This window comes from Stigmatopora argus, chromosome 2, assembly GCF_051989625.1.
Source record: "Stigmatopora argus isolate UIUO_Sarg chromosome 2, RoL_Sarg_1.0, whole genome shotgun sequence".
NCBI lineage: Eukaryota > Metazoa > Chordata > Actinopteri > Syngnathiformes > Syngnathidae > Stigmatopora > Stigmatopora argus.
Window position 1 is genome coordinate 15,925,001 of NC_135388.1, and position 22,233 is coordinate 15,947,233.

Below are 22,233 nucleotides of genomic sequence, written 5' to 3' on the forward strand. Positions count from 1 at the left end.
GCAAACCCACAAATGTGTTTTACTCAACGAAATACCCGAGTTTTAATTACTTGGCATGCATTTTGGGGCTTCTCGAAATGAAGTATTGTATCTTTGCTCAATAAAATACAGTTGTAATTTGTCATGCAAATCAGAGCACTACTTTAAATGCCTTAGGGATTTGGAAATTATCTCTTTATAGGAAAGTGACTATTTTCATAACGAAAAAAAAACGTATCAATCTGGTGACGATAATGCTGTCCAAATAGATGATTTAATTTTATTGTTCGTCATAATAAATAAATAAAAGTACTTAGAAGGTATTGGAATTGTTCATTTTTTTCCTGTAGCATTCAACTCCTCGCCTGGGCATTGACAGCGATAGATGTCCAATTCCTTTAAACAAGGAGGGCTGGCTGTGAATGCACTTCTATTGACGACGCTATTCGTCCAATCCATTTTGACTGGGACCTATTGATTACATTTAGAAATGGACGTCCAGAGGCGTCAATGACAGCCAATGAATTAAATGAGTATAATTATGAAGGTGTGATTAACTGTGCTTTATTTTTTATGCATGAAAATTTCTGCTTAGCAAGATGTTTTCTTAAACTGCGTTGCATTGTTGATCTCGCGATATTTTTCTGATGCTGCAGATGTAATAAGATTTATACCATGTGTATAGTGACTAGTGACAGTTTTATGTTCTCAGGGGTGGTCTGTGAGATTGTGGAGTACCCCCTCTGAAATTCGTTGATTCAAAAAGAGAGAATTTTTATCCCCAGGGATGTTTCCAATTAAGATTATTTTGAAAATGATCTGTTGGCTTTTTTTCTCTCCTCCCAGGCTGACGGAGATGACAACGAGGAAGGGGATGAGAACAAGGCAAGAGGAAACTGGTCCAATAAACTGGATTTTATTCTCTCCATGGTTGGCTATGCTGTGGGACTGGGGAACGTGTGGAGGTTTCCTTATCTTGCCTTCCAGAATGGTGGAGGTAAGAGAGCATTAAAGATGGACACCAAATAGAAAAGAAAAAGAAAAAAAAAACTCACTACAGCCCACTCACTACTTGCCCCAAAACGAAACTATAGGTTTCATTTACCAAGGCCTACACTTGCAAAATATTTTACAGGAAAAACAACTAGCATATTTTTAATACTAAGACTGCCACTTGTAATATACACTTCTTTTGTATAAAGATACATTTGATAAAATAGCGTTGTTTCAGCACTAACAATTGCGTAGAAGTGTGTGCATTGAATTTGCTTGCATTATAATTATTATTTATTTTATAAGGAGTTTTTTTTAGTACGAATATGTAAAATTTTATGCAACCTGTACAAGCCCCATCGCCCCCCCCCCCTTTTTGTATTGGATTAGATAACTTTATTCATCCCGTAATCGGGAAATTTAATTGTGACAGTAGCAAGAAAAGGCATAGTTATAAGTTAGACAGTTGCTGTTTTTTATGGCCAATTGTTGTGTACCCCTGCAGGTGCATTTTTGATCCCTTACCTGACAATGTTGGGGATCGCCGGCATCCCCATCTTTTTACTGGAAGTGTCCCTGGGCCAGTTTGCCAGCCAGGGTCCCGTGTCGGTGTGGAAATGCATCCCAGCTCTACAAGGTACACTGCAGGCCTGCAGTCAAGTGGAACAACATTCCCTAGTCTCCACTTTCCTTCAGAGTAATTGATATATTTCGTGTCATTTATTTATTTTAGGTTGCGGGATTGCCATGTTGATAATATCTGTCTTGATAGCCATATACTATAATATTATTATGTGCTGGACACTGTACTACCTGTTCGCTTCGTTGAAGGGCTCACTGCCATGGGCTAACTGTAGGAATGCGTGGAACACGATGGATTGTAAGGACAAAGACATGCTGCTCTTAGGTGAGACACACACACGACACACCTTCACTATTCACGCGCACACACACACGCACGCACACGCAGAGTGCCCAATGCGCAATGCGTCACGTTTCTCACTTGTGGTGTCCTGCGTAATAATGAATCCTCTTTCAGTCAAACACCTTCATTAAAAGCGACACAAAATTTAATTATATTATTATTCTGTACTTTTCCATGTCAGATTTGTATATTTTACCAATGAAATTGCAATATGAGCGTTCCCAATGTCGTTATTTCATTAAGCGCAAAATCGAGGAGGTTAAAGAATGTTTTGAGTGTGGTAAAATATCAATACGTGCGTTAGAAAACAATGCCCGTGGAATTTGTATCGAAATTTAACGAATTTTTTCAGATATCTGCTTGTTAAGATTGTGTGAATTCAGCACAAAAACTTGCTTGCTTGACATATTTACTGTACTGACTGAGCAAGTGCTGCAGTGCTGCGGTGTGCGCAGCCCTGACCCCATCTGGCTATTTTAGGAACTGCTATCTTTGTCAGCCTTTCTCCAAAACTCTGAAATCATTATTTTTTTCCATCTCTCGTTTTCAGTAACACACACACACACACAAATGTTGTCTTCAGTGTTTGTAGAATACTGTAGTTTAAGTGCCTAACAAAAAAATCCTTGTCAAAGATAAGTACATCTTCTAAAAATTAAGGAAAAAAATCCAAATTGGTTGTTAATTCATTGTTAATTCTCACTGGTTTACAATGTTACATGTTGATGTGTTTTTAAGCATTTTAACATCTTATCGATATTGACTTTAACACAATGTATATCTTTAAGTCTCTTAATCATCTACAGATATTGGGGAAAAAGTCGATTTTACAATCGACAGATTGAAAATTACATCGCCTGAATACATTTTTAAATAAAAATTAGAATAAATTTTCAAAGAAAAAGAGATACCCAAGAACAGTTACATAAAATATCAACCTAAGATATTATTACTTAGTATATAAATGTATTCAGTATTTTAAAAAGGCCATTTCACACCTGCTTCAGCACGTGTGCATTGGGATATTATTCAACTTCCTGTTGTAATTGCATGAAATTAACTTACTAAAAGTAATACCTGCAACGTATCACGACAGGAAGAACAATTAAATGGTATTTTATTGGCAAACTTGTTATCATTAATACAAAAAAGGTTTCACTCACTACAATACATCTGTGCATTCGCAAAAGCATGTTTATATATAAACCAAGGACAGATAGTTTCAGTATATTTTGTTGTGCTTGTTTGAATACCAAATATACATTAAGCTATTTGCTCTGCTTTATTGAATAGTTTGGAAACACTGATCGTCTAATTGTCATAGAAATCTCTTCTTTGTATTTCTGATGCATTTGGTTTCTTGGAACAGACTCTTGCATCTTGCGGGAAAAGAACTTTACATCAATCAAGAACTCCTCTTTTTGCTTGTCTGCCAATACTCTTGGAAATCTGAGCAGATTATTAAACACGGCCGTGGAAGGTGGAAAGACCTATGTCAGCCCCAGTGAGGAGTACTTCAAGTGAGTGAATCGTCGAGCTGGTGAGAAAAAATAATGTTGCATTTGTGCAAATATATGCTTGATGACACTCCAACTTGATAAGAATATTTGTCATCTTTGTTGAATTAGAAACGCAATTCCTTAAGATGTAGTATCATCTGAGTTGAGTCAAACCTAATTTGGAGGCTTCTGGATGTAAATTGTAATGGTGGAATATGCCACTAAATCTGTCACTTTTTGTGGTGTTATACAGTCCTGATCAAAATCTTAAGGCTAGTTGAAAAATAGCTAGAATTTAGCATCAGTAAATTTGGATCTAAATAAGGTTTTACCTAGAGCTACAGTATGCAAAAACCAAGAAGGGTGTCATTAAAAAAAGCAGTTTGAAAAAACGATGTATTGAAGAAAAATAAATAAATAAACTTAAATAGACTATTGATCAGCTGGTCAAAAGTTTAGGACCATTGCTAGAAAAAAAACTAACACAATTTATTTTCTCAGTCGGACTCACTAATGTCTAACTTCACCATTCGTGCTAATTACTTAAAAAATTCGATTGGGCATGCTTGATGCGGGTGTTTCCAGGAGGCTATTGCTCTGGCAATTTTTATAAACTTCCCTTGACATACATTCCCAAATGTTTTCAATGGGATTTAAATCAGGGGAACATGGTGATTGTCCAAAAGAGTAATGTTATTTTTTTTTTATCTGTGAAAACTCTTTTCCACCTTTCAAATGATGCTCCCTGTCAAAGTCTTAACGGGCAGTTTTGTTGCATTGAAGGAGATGAAGCCTTTGGATTTTTGTTGTTGTTAAAACCCTTTTCCCACAGGTGCCATTGGATGTTTTTTGCGCTGAGGTCAGCACCACTAAAGGCCCTCATTTGGGTCCAAATATTTTTATTTCCCTCCCCTTCTTGCTTTTGCATACCCTAGCTCTACGTAAAAGCTCATTAGGTTACCAATGTACAAAATACATATTTTAGCAATTTTCCAACGGGTCTGTAATTTGATTTCATAGTCTTTCAATTTGTTATTCAATTCGTTAATTGGATTGGATAACTTTATTCATCCCGTATTCGGGAAATTTCATTGTGACAGTAGCAAGAAGGGGGGGAATGCAGGAAAAAAAACACATAGTTACAAGTTTGACAGTACAGTTGCAAAGGCCGCAGAACAACAAAGTACAAAGCCAAGCAAAGTAAATGGGATCATTAAGAATCACCAAATCAAATCATTAAGACCGAAAAGCAGCAAAAACACAAAATGAACAAGAGTGGACGGAGCTACCGCCACCGGCTGCCACTTGAACGGCGCCATCTTGGTTGCGGTAGCAAAAACGGATACAGACTCAAGAAAAAGACAATGTAAAGTTGGACAAAACTGGAACCACACATAGGAAGTCTTCCACAAGATGGAGAACTTCTGCAGACTGGGACCGAGGTAGAGAATATGCAGAGTCACTCTTCCAAGCTTATCCGCAAAGTTCCTCAGTAGTCTGGGTCTGAAGACAACAGTAGCAGAGTGGAGCCCCTCGGCTCCGTTGCTGGTAAGCGCCGACAGCTCTTCCATCTTATCCCATGATGGAATGGTTGGTTTGAAGCGTTGCTTCTTCTCCTGGCACTTTTGTCCAGCTCCGAATTTCCAGCGATATTGAGGTGATGATCCTTCTTCTGCATATTGTAACAGCTAGTCCCATGTGTATGACAGTGTAGGCATGGCTGAATGGTTCCAAAAAAGAAGTGGCAGAAAGAAGCCAGGCTAACAGAACAAAGAAAGTTGTAAAAACATTAAAGTATAAAGTACAAAGTAAAGTAAAAAGGAATGTATTAAGAAATATTAAAATGTAATTAAAAAAAGATAGAAGGGCTGTAAAACACGAAAAACAAATAAGAGTGGGCAGAGCTACTGCCACTGGCTTCCGCGTGACGGCACCATCTTGGGGGAAAAAAATGAGGTAACATAATATTTTACACTATTTACAGTATGATTTTTGTTGTGTGTCGGTGTTGTTGTTTGTACTTTCTCCTGCAGGTATAATGTTCTGCACATCTCCAAAGGCATTGAATATCCGGGTGACGTACGCTGGGCTCTAGCAGGTTGTCTGTTTCTGGCCTGGATTATTGTCTACGCCTCTTTAGCCAAAGGAATCAAGACATCAGGAAAGGTAACTTGGTTGCACTTACACTTTTTCAAAACTGTGTGGACAATGACAGAATATAAGTAGTTTTCCACAATTGAACGGAAGAAAAAGAAATATGGGGTCAATTTGCTCCAATGTAACGCCAAATTAGATTTTCAAAGTTGAATACAATGGAATTTCAGTTTTTCATTTCTAGGGTTGAGGGTTCGATCCCACTTGAGTCCTCTCTGTGAGGCGTTTGCATGTTCGCCCCAGGTTTGCGTGGGTTTTCACCAGGTAATCCCGTTTCCTCCCACATCCCTAAAACATGCATTGTAGGCTGGTTAAATGCTCTAAATTGACCCAGGAAAGTGTGAGCATGAATGGTTGTCCTTGGTCTCCTTGTGCCCTGCTATTGGATGGCCATTGATTCAGGGCGTCCACCACCTTTGGCCCGGAATCAGCTAAGATAGGCTCCAGTACCCCAGTGGCCCTTGTGAGGACAAAGCGGTTCAGAAAATTGATGAACAAAAGGTTTGAATATATGAAAAGTAGTTAATTATTATTACATTTTTATCATAGATTTATCAGTTTTTTTAAAGTATAAACTGACCCCTGTCACTGCCAGCTAATGAGTTCAATGCGTGTCATTTAGGGGAAGAAAAAAAAATCCCAATTTGTGCTTGAAAGGGTTAATGTTAATTAAGTATTGTTTTGTGTAAATGAAAATTGAGTTGTTATTTAGAGGCATGGTCCTTTTCAGTCTTTCGAGCATGTTTCATCTCATTTTCTGAACCGCTTTATCCTCATTAGGGTCGCGGGGGGTGCTGGAGCCTATCCCAGCTAATTTTGGGCTAGAGACGGCGGACACCCTGAATCGGTGGCCAACCAATTGCAGGGCACAAGGAGACAGACAACCATTCATGCTCACACTCATACGTTGGGGCAATTTAGAGTGTCCAATCAGCCTACCATGCATGTTTTTGGAATGTGGGAGGAAACCGGAGTACCCGGAGAAAACCCCACGCAGGCCCGGGGAGAACATGCAAACTCCACACAGATGGACCGACCTGGACTTGAACACAGGACCCCAGAGCTGTCAGTCCGACGTGCTAACCACTTGCTCCTCGTGGCTGCCCGTTTGCTCATGTGTATATAGACTAATCTTATAGCTTACTGCCATCTTTTGGAAAAAATGAGGCAATGCATCCTTTCAAAAGACAAAAAGATGTGTCTTGACATTTTGTTACCCTGGCACATTGATAATAATGATTTGAATGGTTGTGTTGATTAAAAACCTCACAATTCACATTTGAGTTGCTCCAGGGAGAAAAAAAAATATTCCCACTCCCTTTTAAATATACTTTATTAGACTACTTTGGAAATACTTCGTATAGAAACAGTTTAAAATGAATTAATACATTTTATTCTTCTTTTGAAAGGTAGTGTATTTCACAGCCACTTTTCCTTACGTGGTGCTGGTGATCCTGTTGATTAGAGGTGTGACACTTCCCGGGGCATTTGATGGTATCCTCTACTTCATTACACCAAAGTGGGAGAAACTTATGGATGGAAAGGTGCACAATGCCATTTTTTTTACTCAGTCCTTGATGTATTTCATAAGCGTCTTTGTTAAAGATTTGATTCCCTTTCCTCCTCTTAACGTCGATTATCTCCCCCTTTAGGTGTGGAAGGATGCAGCCACTCAAATATTTTTCTCTCTGTCTGCTGCTTGGGGAGGGCTGATCACACTTTCTTCCTACAATAAGTTTCACAATAACTGCTACAGGTAAGTATAAACTGCCTCTGGGAAATGACTTCAAATCGTCACTTTACAGCGGTGATACATTTAAATGGACAACAGACCTTCCTTGTAAAATAAATAGGTGTTGTTCACTATTTGAATGGAAAAACTTCAACAGTTGAAGACAGTTTTGTTTTGTTGCTGTAAGATTTTTTTATTTTTTTTTTACCAAAAATGACATCACTTGGAATGTGTTTTGCCATTACACAATATTCATTCATTCCTTTTCTGAACCACTTTATCCTCGTTAGTGTCGCGGGGGGTGCTGGAGCCTATCCCAGCTGACTCCGGGCCAGAGGCGGGGGACACCCTGGATCGGTGGGCAGCTGATTGCAGGGCACACTCATACCTGCCTTTTTGCTGGTGTTTTTTTCTCCACCAATAGAGGGTGCTCCTGTATTTTTTGTTGACAGGTTAAAGACTTATTTCCTCCTGTGTTAATTTTCACATTGGCAATAATTTTAGGACTTATATTTAAAGTAGGTTTAGGTGACCAGATGTTTACAGTAAGGAGAGTAGAAATATTCTAAATTGGAAGATGATTTTCTCCCTTTCCTTTCTTTCCTCAACAGGGACACCATCATAGTATCATGCACAAACAGTGCCACAAGTATATTCGCCGGTTTTGTCATTTTTTCTGTCATTGGTTTCATGGCACACGAATTGGACGTCCCTATTGATAAGGTGGCAGATGAAGGTAGGGAATCAAGCCAGTGTCCGCCATCTTGATCTATTAATCACATAATAATATTGTGCAGGTTAATATGTATTGTTGATCTGTTCGTGTGTGTACTCAGGTCCAGGCATAGCATTTGTGGTTTATCCAGAGGCTTTGACCAGACTTCCACTCTCTCCATTCTGGGCTATCATCTTCTTTCTCATGCTCCTGACTCTTGGTTTGGATACCATGGTAACCGTTAACACTATTGCATGTTTATTTCTGGAATAAGTGTGCTGCAGTGATAAATAAGGTGGAGATTTCCCAAGATAAACCCACAGTCTTTATTGAATCATACAATATGTAACCCCTCCTCTACATATGAGGAAGAAAACTTCTCAGTGGTGCCTGAAACACACTATTCTTTGGAATTCATAGTAAAGTAATTGCAAACATCTAGTACATGTATACAGCATTAAAATTATGGCTACACAATGGTCATAGTTTTAAGTTTTAGGGCTCAATTCTTGTCTTGACCCTTTTCAAGTATCCTCATACTTGCATGTTTCCACTCCAAACACCTGAATGTTAATCGACAACTCAAAATTGTCAGTTGATGTTACATCAGACTTCATGTGGAGGCAACTCAAGTTGTAAAGACTTACCAGGTTAGTTGTAGTGGAGATTCTTTTACTTCTAACACCATATACTAATAAAAGTAACTGTTCTTTGGATGCTTTCACATTCGTAAAGGCCCTTAAATGCCCTCATACATGTTGACAGTCAGCTTCAATGCAATGCATTCCAGGACTTTTCTCAGTAACTAATCCATTTTCTAAAATTAGTAGTAGTTAAGATATCCATTCATACAGATAATCCGTTATTTAGTTCACCAAAGGGCAATTTTGAAGAGAAAACCACATGCTTAAATACAAAATATGAAATACAATACAAATTAAATACAAATACAAAAGTCTCAATCAGTTTGTCAATATGCTTTGAAGCACAAGCTTTGACTTCGTGGTTTTGAGATAGTGCCGTAATATTTCCACATGATGGGCTTTTTTCATGAGGCAATATTTTTTTTTTTTGATGTGCACCAGGCCCTCCTGAAGAGAAACAACCACGCAATTTAATGTTGCCAGCCGTGTATTTCACAATTGATGTCCTCAGATTTACAAGCTTTCTTTTTTGGACCAGAACAGTTACATTTTCAGTTTTTCACACCACAGGATTTTTGTGTCTATGTCCCTATCTATGTTCATTAGCAAAGTGATTAAGTTTTTTCTTCCTTTTGAAGTAATTTCTTTAACTCTATAGAATGACTTTGAGTCGCTGTTTATATAAGGACACTTTTACCTTTTACTTACTTTATCTTTGCTAATTGATAAAGACTGGTCTTGTCTTTAAAACATTTATGAAACCAACCACTAGAAAGGAATACATATCAAGAAAATGTTAGTGTTCTTTTTACTGTCTTTTCATACAGTAATCTTCTAATCTACAAAGACTACAACATAAAGTAATTTGTGATTCATTACGTTAGAGCTTGGCAACTGAAGTTGTGGTTTCACATTAGTACGTACAGAAACAGAGTTTGCCAAACGTCTTGGCTTATTTTCCCTGGTCACAACAAAGATTTGTCAGTTTTCCAGCCCCAAGTTAGTTGGCACGGTTGACTGAGCTCAGTGAACTGCCGAAATGCTGAAACTCTCATGGCCACTATACTCAATTCCAAAGTCTGATAATGCCCCCAGAGTACATATTAGTATGCACAAACACGGCCAAACGGTAACAAACAAACGTCATTGTCGACTCTGTCTTCTCGAAACTCGCTGTCTAAATGTTTCAACTGTTATAGCCACCATTGCGCTCCCTAAATGGTTACTGCGGCGCTCATTGACCCAATTAACAAAATTAGCCATTGATGCTGCCCATTGGGACAGATTTGGGATGAAAAGCTCCGTGAAAGTATTAGAAGGGGATCTGTGGTGATTGGCGTGAAAGAAGCTAAACTGACCTTAATATTTGGTGGAAAAACAAGACAAATTAAATCTTTAATTTTTGCTGTAATGTAGAACGAATTAGCATCATGCAGTTTTTTCTCTTTCTAACCCACATTTCATTCACCAGAGGCAACGTTTCTTACTAATAATAATAATAATAATAATAATAATAATCGGACACAGGCCCTGTCGTCATCATCAACAACAAAAGCCTAATTGTCATCACACCCAGAAACTGTGTATGACGAAATTGGTAGTGCCTCTCCATAAGGTGCGTTTTCTCGGCAAAAGACCCAAATAAGTGATAATTTCGGACTCGTAATTTGGCATTCTGCCGTTACGGATACATCGCATCACCCCCCTGAGCGGATCACTTACCTCTCACTGTCTTTCACTTACCTTCAGTCAGCCAGTAGGAGGCAGATCACCGCCCAAATGTCTTTTCATATTACCTCACCCCGAAGTTATTACACAGAAGGGATTGTGTGTTGTGTTACCGCAAGTTTAGAGTCCTGATGGATGTGGGGAAAAAACTGTCCTTAAGCCTATTTGTCCGTGATGCATTACACATTTTGTAAAGTGCAAACAAGCAATACGTGAAATTATAAATCTAAATTCTGCATTCTATCTTAAATAAGATTTATCATAACATAACGGTTTTGACTAAAAGATGGACTAGATTAGAATGGTTTAGTGAGTCATTGCATTGTAGGACCACTTTTAACAACTTTCTTCCTACATCCAAAACGCCTTTAATCCTGAGTAAACAATTCCAGCTAGAAAAGGGCTGCCTTCCCATGTTGAGCAAAGAACCAAAGGCGGCGATACAGCTGGAGGTAAATCAAGCGCAGGAGTAAATGTTGTTACTTTTTTAGGCAGCAGTCTGTTTGCAGGAAACCGAGAAAGCATTTTTGACTGTAATCGACTTGGGACGTTGGCAGGAAATTAGTTTCGGGAGCTCAGGAGGAGAAAGGCAACGAGGTGGCTAGATTGGTGCCACTTTTTTTTTCCCTTCCACACTCACACTGGGAGAAAGCTATGCAACACACAAATACACACACAAAAACACAGTCCCCTACTGTCATTTGATTGCTTTTGTCTTGCTTGCTTTTTACCATCTTCAGCTATTGACAGTCTCCATCTGTCAACTCTGCTGTTGGAATCTGAACTCTTCACATTGATTTGTTTTTCAATCTGTTCTTGCTCAAGATGAAATAAATACAGTACTAAGCATTTATTTAAGTTCATCTCACAGATAGATGGGAATAGAGAATATAGTATATTGATGAGATGAATTGAAAACTGAGTTGCAGCATGATTAGAAGCTGTCAAATTCCTAATGTGTGTACTGTGAAGTAACACTCTCCCTTTAATGATGTCATGTATCATTCTCATGCATTCCCTCACCCCCTCTGCCTTTCTCAGTTTGCAACCATCGAGACCATTGTGACCTCTGTGTCAGACGAATTCCCTAAATACTTGAGGAAGCACAAACCAATCTTCACCCTGGTCTGCTGCATCTGCTTTTTCATCCTGGGATTTCCCATGATCACAGAGGTATGATCCGCTCCAGAGAATGAAAATCCTCCCAAAGCATTTTTGAAAACAGTACTTTAATTGGGTTTGCGCAATTTGAACGCGTCAGTGGGAAAAAAAGGCTGTTAAAATGTCTTTGTGTGTGATAGAATGGCATGTACATGCTGCAGTTGGTGGACACTTACGCAGCCTCCTATTCATTGGTCATCATTGCCATTTTTGAGCTGGTGGGGATTTCTTATCTCTATGGTAAGTACAGACAGTTTTTTAAAATAATATTTTTACCTCCTCAGATTTTCGGGGATCACCTTTGGGTGATAGTCAGGATTAATTTAGAATATTTGTGTTTGATGATTGTATTTTATTTTTGCTCAGACATAAATTAGCACAAAAAAGCATTCTCTGCCTTCACATTTTCAAAAATAAATATTGGGACACGATCCTACTCACATTACAAGATGGTAGATAAGGAGCATATTTCACTTTGTCTCGATACTGAAATCCCTACAGAATTGAATGAATGCAATTTAAAATTATTTCAATACACCTCTATTATGGGCTTACATATTCCGTATTTTTCAACATTTCTTTCAGCAGTTATCCAGTACACACATTTTTAACTTTTCTACTGATTCTCAAAATGTCACACACCACACATTCCAAAAACAATTGAAGTGTTTATTTGTATATTAACACACCATACCTTCTATTTCCTGCCAACCATTGGCACTCTTTCTCCAAACTAGGGTGCTGCTGTAAACCTAAATATGAGCGGCAGGATGTAAACACTGAATTAAAAGGGATATAAAAAAAACCTACGTATTTAAGAAAAATAGAAGCTAGACTTTATGTTTGCTTATCCATACCTGTCAACCTCTGCCGATAACTGCCCTTATAAATGATTATGATTCCCCTTAGAACCCCCCAAAAAACCTTACAAACACCGTACGACTCGTACGGTGTTTGTAAGGTTTTTTTGGGGTTTGTAAGGGGAATCATAATCATTTATAAGGGCAGTTATCGGCAGAGGTTGACAGGTATGCTTATCTGACAACCAACAAACTTCAATAATTCACTATCATTCTATTTCACATCACAAACACGGAGCCTGTGGTTTAGCCTAATTATTTGTTGACCACACACAAGCTTTTGCAATCATAAATATTTCAAGGATTTGATGCTCAGTCTATTTTTCTAGCAGACCTGCGAGATTGTGCCATTTTTTTATATCTTCACAACTGATTGCTGCTATAGTTAAAAATCTTTGTGTTTGCCCCCAAATATTTACTGTATAATACTATAGACAAATAAATCAATAAATAAGCAAATACATCTCTGAATTCACTTTAAATGGTTTTAAAATGTGCAGTCAAGGTTTTATGACCTGCAAAAATAACAGGGGGGGGGTCCAACTATTTCACAAAGTGCCACATGGGTGCAGGTTTTTGTTTCAACCCATAAGAGGAAAACTTTCCATCAATCTGGTATGTTAAAAGTACAATCAGTGGATTGCAGTCAGTTGCTTCTTGTTTCAGCAGAAACGTAATTGGTCAAACTGTTAGTGATGGATCAGTTGGAACAAAAACCTGCAGCCACAGCGGCCCTCAAGGCATCTGTGCCCACCCCTGTATCTGTGCTTAGCATGGTATTCTTGTCCTGGTTAGTAGATGTCTCTTCTGTAAAACCAAACACGCACGCATTGATGAAGCTCTTCACCTCCAGTTTGCCTGGCTGTCAGATAGCATGACACATTGACTGGCTGTTGGTGCCATTCAGTGTCATTTGTCAAGCAGGAATGAGAAATGAAACCACCTGCTCCGTCCTCCTTTTTAGTGAAGCCGGAGAATGATGATGTGTGCTGGCTTGAAATTTGTCATCTCGTTTTAGGGACCTTTTAAACTCCACTTTTGTGACTTTATACAACTTCTACTTCTATTTCATTCCCACCTATGCAGGCCTGCAAAGGTTCTGCGAGGATATTGAAATGATGATTGGTTTTCAACCCAATCACTTCTGGAGGCTTTGCTGGGCCTTTGTGACACCAACCATTTTGACGGTCTGTTTTTCTCTCTGCATCTCACACACACACACACACACACACACACAAATGTATGCCAAACACACCCACAGCTCCGAGTGTCCATTTGATTGCATTTGAAGTTCCATTACCCCTGAAATGCTAAAATGCAAATTGACTTCTTTCACGATTCGTGTCATGATACCTCATGGGAAGTTTGTTGGATAGGAAGTTTTTTGGAGGGGGGGGGGGGAATGTTATTTATATTTTCCATTTTAATTACAAACACAATCAATTTGACTCAAGTTGTAGTGTGACATCATTGTGTTTCATTTATATTTCATTGGAATGAATGGCTTCAAAGTCATTTTTGTTCATTGGATTGGATTGGATAACTTTATTCATCCCGTATTTGGGAAAATTCGTTATTACAGTAGCAAGAGGGTGAGAATGCAGATATAGGAAAGGCGTTTTAGACATATATTAGACACATCTTATCAACTGTAAATTTCCCAACACTTTCATTTAAGAAAGAGTACTTAAAATAGTACAATTTTGTAGTGTAAAAAAATCCCTTTGCCCTTTGTCACTCCAAGCTGTAGGAAAGGAAATGCACCATTGGTATTGTTGTTTGTCTCTTCCTGGGGAAAGAGAAAAAACTATTTGGGCTTAAATTCACATATCATGGTGAAAAATTTCATAATGTTAGCAACATTGCAGACACGCCTTTAGACGAACTAGATGTGGCTCTTAGGCCACACTTGGTCCAGATCTGGTTTAGACAAGTTAAGGTTTTTTTTGTCTTAATTCAACGCAGTCACCATCCCATCAGATTTGAAAGGGACAAAAATTAAATCGCAAATATGAAATGTAACATTAAACTAAGTTTTAACCCTTTCAGTAATCACAACTGTGAAGAGTTAATCAAATGTTGACACTTAAAACCGCTAACCTTTTGCAGGGCAAGTGTCTATTTTTTGACATAAAAAAAACCTTATATATGAATACTGATTTTTTTTTAAATTAAATTTGTTATTTTTTCAAATTTTTATAATTTGGTTATGTTTAATATTAATTTTATATCAATATAAATGAATTTATAAACTTAATGCAATGGTGATAAAAGCTACATTGATTACATTTAAATGAATTAAAACCAAAATACATACAGATTACGGTCCCAAGTGACATTCAATTGTAAATATTTTTTTCTTTGTAGTATTTAACACATTGAATGCCTTTACGTTTACGGCAAAGATCCAATTTATTTAACCTGAGATTCGCGTGAATGCTCATATTTCAGTGTAAGTGGTGGCGCTAGACATTCAAAATCCTAAATCAAGGAACATTCATTTGTCTCACCCAGTGGTAATCGATTGGACATCAAGCGCCGTCAATGGCAGCCAATGAGTTAAATGAGTGCCCTTTAAAATTTTGAAAAGTCATGATTTGTGCTCCAAAAGGTTAATATATATTTTTATAAGGAAAATAAACATATAATATACAATAAATTACAAGGAAAATACACGTTTATTGCTAGCATCTCATAGGGTTACTTGTATTATTATTATTATTATATTTTGAGAAAGATGTTTAGGCAAGGTTATGCATTTTTCTTTCTTGCCCCATCTTGAAAAATAACTCTCTGTGATGTGTGTGCGGTCACATGATATCTGGCAGAGTGTGTCCAATTCACAGAGCTGCTCAGCATTTCAATATTTCCCACCAGACAGAATATATATTAGTAATTGTGCTGAAAATCGCTGTAGCACCAAAGCAGGGTGCTGACGATGACAAATGTGTCCACAGGCGGCTGGGCTGCTCACGCTGTTCTCACTGGGATACCATTTTCTCGGGGTTCTCATCGATTCACACTAATTTATTTCTGTCTAACCCTTTTGCTCATTTCCTCGTCTTTTTCCAAGTCCAGTCGAAAGTGCTGTTTGTCGTTATTGTTTTCTCTATTGCACACATTTGTATGTCTTTTGTCCTTATTTCTAAGCTGTGTGGAAGAGTAGTGCCTTTACTAGTTATTATTTACGGCTCCTAACAATGCTAGAAGTAGCACTTTTTCCCTAGATATTTGGGGCAGCAAGTTAGCAATTTGGTGGGAATTAAACGGGTGTAATAGATGTGGAAGAGCGCCTTTTTCTCAAAGAATTTTCAATGCCTAGAAAGGAAGTGAAAGTACTCTGAAAAACATTAAGGTTCCTCTGCAAAATTATATGCTTTCCTGACTTTATTTATGCTAATATAAAACAATACTATTAACCTCTCCGCTGCTGCTGATTAGGTTTTAGGACAGCTTAGGAGGATCTAGGCAAGGAAGATGATCTTTAAAACCTCCAGACTACTGAGGGACTGTGCGGTAACCTCAGTCTAAGTCTGGAGAAGGTCCCCACCTTGTGGACTTCCTGTGTGTGGCTCCAGTTTTTTTTACCTAGGTCTACGATGTCTTGTGTGTCTTGTGTCTGTCTTGTGTCTGTCTTGCCACTGCAACCAAGAAATTTCCCAAATATGGGATGAAATAAAATTCTAATCTAATCTTATCTAATATAATCTACACATAACTCCCCTTTGAACATCCTTTTTTTTAATTTTCCTGAATAGTCCACTGTGTGTAGTTAAACACGTGTTCTCAATTCATGCAGGGCATCTTGATTCTGAGTCTTTCTCAGTGGAGTGTGATGACATACGAGGACTACACCTACCCCACCTGGTCAATGGTGATGGGATGGCTTATGGTTATCTGTTCCGTCATCTGGATCCCCATCATGTTTGTCATCAAGATGTACCTCGCCCCTGGTACCATAATTGAGGTAATCACTGAGATATGCACTGTTGGCAAATCAGCAATCTGATCCTCATCAGCAGGAAAAACACGTGTTGTCAGATGAGTATTCATTTACTCTGAACCTTGCTGTTCTTTGTCTAAGCATCCCTTTTTAGTCCTTGTAACTCAAGCCAGCGACACAGTTTTTCATGATCAATCCTTTATTAGCAGTGTTTTATTTAAGCATTTTTGAACGTTTCTTAAAATATAAGGGAATCGCTACAATGGTAACTTGGCAAATACACGATGAAATGTGCAATTCCATTTGGATGACAATCAAAAAACATTTCGACAAATACAAAAAGGGAGGAGAGACAGCTCGTTTTTCACAGCTCAATTTCAAGATCACATTCCATTCCTGTACTTGTTTTGTTTAATTATGTTGGCTTAATCATGTTGCAAGGAGGAGGAGGGTGCATTTACTGGCTGTCTGTTTAATCAGACAACAAGATTTCGAGGGTTCAGTGTGCATGTTGTAACAGAAGCCAATGTGAAATCAGCCACTTTTAATTTGTTTTGTTTCCCATACTATACGACTTTCAGGTACTTTTCCCCCCTAAAGCTTAATGCAGCAACATCTTTACAGATTGTATTTGGAGGGATGGTGGGGCTGAATATTTGCCGACAGCGGGGAACACTGAGACCCCTCGGAGACGGGCTCGGTTTTTCGACATAATTGGATATATATCAGGATAATTGGGACACGAGTTCACACAAACACAAGCACACATCATCAGCCTTGGTGAGAGTGAATAATTCAGCAACTTATGTGCCTCGTTCTGCAGCGCCTGAAGCTAGTTTGCTCACCTCAGCCAGATTGGGGTCCCTTCCTGATGAAACACCGGGGAGAGCGCTACAAGAATATGATAGACCCGCTGGGAACCAACTCCCTCGGCCTCAAGCTTCCCCCAACGGACTCTCAGCTGGGTTCCTTCTAGTGTCCGCGGCCCTAGGAGAACCCTTGGCAGCCAGCAAAGGAACTTTTTTTTCCAACTTTCCTCTGCCTCTTTTATCCCACTTAGTCCTTCACAGCCTTGTCCTTTGTCTACCGCCTGCCTCCTAGTGTGATTTTGGGAATAGTCACCTTGTCCCTTTCATCTTGCTCTGTACTACTCACTCTTCTGTCAGGGAGGAGTTGATGCCCAGGGGGAAATCATCTTCACTGCTGCTGCTGCCGCCGCACAGTTGACAGTCTATCATTACTTTATATTTATGATGTACTCATTTAACTACAACCTTTGTGGGGACTCTGATTCCTTGTGGCCAGTCGTCACAAATGGACAGAGCTGCAATATCTAGCTGTTCACTCAACAGCGTGTGTCTGTGGTTGTGTGTGTGTGTGTGTGTGTGTGTGTGTGTGTGTGTGTATTTGAGCAGACATATTGGTATAAAAACAAAACAAAAACAGGAACAAATTGTCTCAGCACAAGCAGATGCAGAACAATACACTCGGGTGACAAAAGACAATGGTTCATAAAGCTTGGCTGGGATCTGTGGTTTGTTCCTTACACAGAAATATAGTGGATAGGCAATAGAAATATTATGACTGTGTCAATGTTTAAAAAAAAAAAAAGGAAATTATAGATGTTTTAATTTTACTTTCTTCCCAGCAATGTGTATTCATAAACAGCACTGCTTTGCTGCTGTTGCTCGAGCAAATAGCGATAGTGGAAATGAGAAAATCAGGATATTGTGCCTCCTTGGTCCGTGTAGAGCAGTAAATGCATTGTGATCACTACTTTCATTGATACATTTGGCCTTGGATGACTCAGCAATCACACATACTTGGGTTGATATTTGTCTCTAAACCCTGGGGACTCCTCTTTTATCTTCAATTAGCTTGCATTTATCTGATCTCTATCTGATAAAAGTCATGCCAATCTGCCCTTTAGTTTACTACGAAGAAGCCATTTAACCTTTATACACCTCGAAAACTCAGCCTCTTAGTCACTCTGTGCATCTATTTTAGGCAACCTATATATTGCAGTAGGCTATTGTATGTACTGTGGATTTAATACCCATTTGTGAAAACATCAAAGTGTGTGCCGCATTAATAGGCTTGCTCACAGAATTAGATGATGTAGCAAAAAAGTATGCATATACAAGAACATAGGTGTCGTTTTCAGCAGAAGAGAGATTTAGCACGACAGGATGAACATGTGTGTGTGTGTGTGTGTTGTCTTTGTATACTGTACGTACAAACGTGTATGTTTTGTATTTGTGTTGTCACGTCACACAATGTTTGGAGCAGCTGCTATTTATGACTGGGTGATACGCCTGGTGTTGCATTTCCTGGATGTGTTGATGTGTGTTGCTTGAGGTAGCTCCGGAGACCTCTTTGCTATTTCAGACAAATGTCTTTAGCTTGTCTGTATGTCCTCTTGAAAACAGGGTCTCAGGTATTCACAATTCCATCAAATGACTCTGCTAGTTTGAGGAATGAAGGCGTTTGGTGCAATGCGGGAAAAGAATACGCTATGTGGAACACTTTTGCGGGAGTCTTTTTGAACACAATCAAAACATGTTTTATGTAAATATCCAGTCTGGGCGGCACGTTAATTAAGTGTTTGGCACGTTTGCCTCAAACTTCTAAAGTCGAGGGTTCAATTCCATGTCTGCGTGGGTTTTCTCCAGATACTCTGGTTTCCGCCCACATCCCAAAAACATGCATGATAGGCCTGTTGAGCACTCTAAATTGTCCGAGCATGAATGGTTTTTCGTCTCAGTGTGCCCTGGAATTGGCTAGCAACCGATTAAGGGGGGTCACCTACTCCCCACAGTTGGTTGAGATTGGTTCCAGCAACCTTGCGAACTTTGTGAGGATAAGTGTTACGAAAAATGAATGATGAATGACTAGCAAATTACTGCAAGGAGGTATGCTTCCCTTTTCTCAGCACAAATTATAAGAAATGACCCGTTTTGGTAAAGAATTGTTGATCAAAAACCTATGAGCGGTACTGGCAAAACCACTAACAAACACAACAATAAATCCAGAAGAAACTTTGGATTTGTCACGTTTTGGTACTGGTCTTGCTGATGCAGAAATCAACATATGCTGGATTTCTTAGCACAGAGCCTAAATTTCCTGTCTTATTAAAAACGGCGATACAGAAAATATTCTAAAATATAGGCTGTGGCTTTCAGCCTGTGGGCACAATGAATGAGCAAGTTTAATTGTGGTACAGATGCTTTTTTTGAGTGGTGGGTGAGTGGGTTTTGCTGGAAAGCAATAATAGTTGTCCCAAATTCTCTTCAAGCCACGGCTTTCACATGAACTGAGAACATCTCATCAAGATTGGGATACAAAAAAATGCAAACATAATCACACATGAATCCTTTTTGGCAAATAGCTTGCTTACTCTAGAATGTTGCTTTTAGTGAATGTATCTTGGCTGCAATCATTCAAACGTGATGTATGTATGCCCTTCTGTGTGTGTGTGTTTGCCCAAGTGTTGGTTTTAACTGTAGTTGGGTAATAATCATGTTTCCAGGGGTGTTCCGAGAGAGCAAAGATGTTCAGGAGTACATGCCACCTACTTTTCCAAAAATGTTGGAAGGCCTGAAGTTCTAACCAGAGTTTAAAAAAAAGTTCATAAACTGTATGTCTAACCACAATGTTAAACATGAGAAATGGTGGACCGTAAACACTCCGCAGAGTAAAAAGCCTCTGTGTGACCTGAAATGTATCATCATGGGTTCAAGGGACAAAGTAATATCTATCCGTGTCTTTGTGTTTCATGTCCTTTGTTACATGTTGGGGGCTTCATTCACATAGCTTCACGAAATATGACACTAATAAGCTTGCATGTGCAGTTTGTGTTGCTCAACCAATGTCCATATATAGTGACTTCTTTCTCGCTCTATTTGTATGTCTGCATGATAAGTGAGATTTCTCTTTACAGGAAACAGAAGTTATCAGAGGATAAGAAAATAACCTTGACCTAATAATTTGAACTAATGAATATCTTTTATCACAGTGGCTGCGAGTTCACTTTTGGCAGTAACCAAAGAAGAAAATGATCTCAAAAGAGAAAAGAAGAATAATGACGTGATTTATGCATAGGTGGATTAGCTACTGCCATACATGTTCCATGCAGTATATCTTGGTGTTTGCCAATATGTTACAAAACATCTTCAGGTAACCATTGGCCTTATAGATGTCTTCTAAGAGTACAATATAGTATGTATTTCAGATACACCACCACAGAAAAGCTTAGTGTCTGTCCCGTATAGGTATCGGTATTCTTATTGTTATGTCTCTTGTGTCAGTTTGGCACTTTACTGTGTGACCTATGACTGCATAGGTTATATTTCTAATTACTTGAGTAATGTCATACTTTTCTGTGTGTTCTCTGTGAGGCACAGCTGCCTATGGATATAGATATGTGCCTCTGACATGACATTATTTCATTCAGAAAAACAGAGTAGCTATATAGAGAGATATAGGTTTTAGAATTAGTGTAAGATAAAAAAATATCAATATATATAATATATATGTGAAATGCATTTATTTTCACTTGTCATCAATCTTTGAGGCCTACCTCCAATTTTGTATTTGTGTATAGAAATGCAATTGAATAATAGTATCTTTGCCAATAATATATCGCTATTATACCATGAAATGTATACCCTATGATCAATAAATGTTATTGTTTTCATACTTGTTTATTTGCTTGTTTGAACACTGCCAATTCCAGCATGAGATGAGCCTGCACCCGAGCTGTCATCCAAAGGCACATCTGAAGGCTCCATAAGTCTGTGAAAACAAAGCATTCTTGGATATTGTGATCAAAGACAAAGGATGAAATGCGTGAAGAGGCCCGCAGGCAGGGGGTACAATGTGTGCTGCTTCCATGCTTGACTCTCTTTCAATAGCTCGCATTTTCATGTCAAGTAATATCCAAATAACTTTACACCGGTCTTGTGCCCCCAACTGAAACAAAACCTGTCTGAGACTATGCGATAGTGACTACTATACCACAATAACCCCCTCCCTTTCCAAAATGTAAAAAGGAGGGAAAATTTAAGAGTCCCCCAATTACTTAATCAAAGCTATAAATACATGTTGTGACCGGACGTTTCGTCAAAAGACGTTTGGTCCCCGGACGTTTGGTCGACCGTACGTTTGGTCGACCGTACGTTTGGTCGACCGGATGTTTGGTAGAACGGACGTTTGGTAGAACAGACATTTGGTAGAACGGACGTTTGGTCGCCGGGTTCGCTGGCTGTCAAATTATGACAGAGAGTTTACTGTTGATATTTTGATATTAGATATTTAGATATTAAACTCACTCTCTCTCTCATGATTATAATTTTGAGAGCTGGTTTCAACAGTAACAACCCGGCGACCAAACGTTCGCTCTACCAAACGTCCGTTCTACCAAACGTCCGTTCGACCAAACGTCCGGTCGACCAAACGTCCGGGGACCAAACGTCCGGGGACCAAACGTCTTTCGACGAAACGTCCTTGTACCAATACATGTTACATGCATAATACATAGTTTCTGCGAGTAGCTGGTTGAAGTAACTATTCTTTATTTTCCATCTATGAGGGCACTTAAAATATCCAAAATCAAAAATAATACAATAGTGGCATGCCAAACCATTTTTATTTTTACTGCATCTTTTTTCCTGGCGGTTCGGCGGTCCGGCGGTTGAGTGGTTAGTGCGTCGGCCTCACAGCTCTGGGGTCTTGGGTTCAAATCCACGTCGGTCCACCTGTGTGGAGTTTGCATGTTCTCGCCGAGCCTGCGTGGGTTTTCTCCGGATACTCTGATTTCCTCCCATATTCCAAAAACATGCATGGTAGACTGATTGGACACTCTAAATTGCCCCAAGTATGGGTGCGAGTGTGCATGGTTG

The 22,233-nt window shown here is 38.9% G+C and overlaps 1 protein-coding gene across 5 annotated transcripts in view; it reads left to right on the forward strand.

The window, feature by feature from the left end:
- slc6a5 (solute carrier family 6 member 5) overlaps positions 1 to 20,992 on the forward strand; it is a 26,240-nt gene extending 5,248 nt beyond the window's left edge. For 4 of the 5 annotated variants that reach the window (XM_077589226.1, XM_077589208.1, XM_077589209.1 and 1 more), the window contains 14 exons: positions 826 to 976; positions 1,478 to 1,609; positions 1,706 to 1,879; positions 3,267 to 3,417; positions 5,430 to 5,562; positions 6,960 to 7,094; positions 7,203 to 7,306; positions 7,894 to 8,018; positions 8,119 to 8,231; positions 11,411 to 11,542; positions 11,671 to 11,770; positions 13,477 to 13,577; positions 16,190 to 16,357; positions 17,157 to 20,992. In XM_077589226.1, coding sequence (XP_077445352.1) covers positions 826 to 976; positions 1,478 to 1,609; positions 1,706 to 1,879; positions 3,267 to 3,417; positions 5,430 to 5,562; positions 6,960 to 7,094; positions 7,203 to 7,306; positions 7,894 to 8,018; positions 8,119 to 8,231; positions 11,411 to 11,542; positions 11,671 to 11,770; positions 13,477 to 13,577; positions 16,190 to 16,357; positions 17,157 to 17,309 — 1,872 coding nt within the window. In that variant the 3' untranslated portion in view covers positions 17,310 to 20,992. The remainder of the gene's footprint in view (positions 1 to 825; positions 977 to 1,477; positions 1,610 to 1,705; positions 1,880 to 3,266; positions 3,418 to 5,429; positions 5,563 to 6,959; positions 7,095 to 7,202; positions 7,307 to 7,893; positions 8,019 to 8,118; positions 8,232 to 11,410; positions 11,543 to 11,670; positions 11,771 to 13,476; positions 13,578 to 16,189; positions 16,358 to 17,156) is intronic. The other variant, XM_077589215.1, reaches the window with a different exon arrangement.
- Positions 20,993 to 22,233: the final 1,241 nt, after the last annotated feature.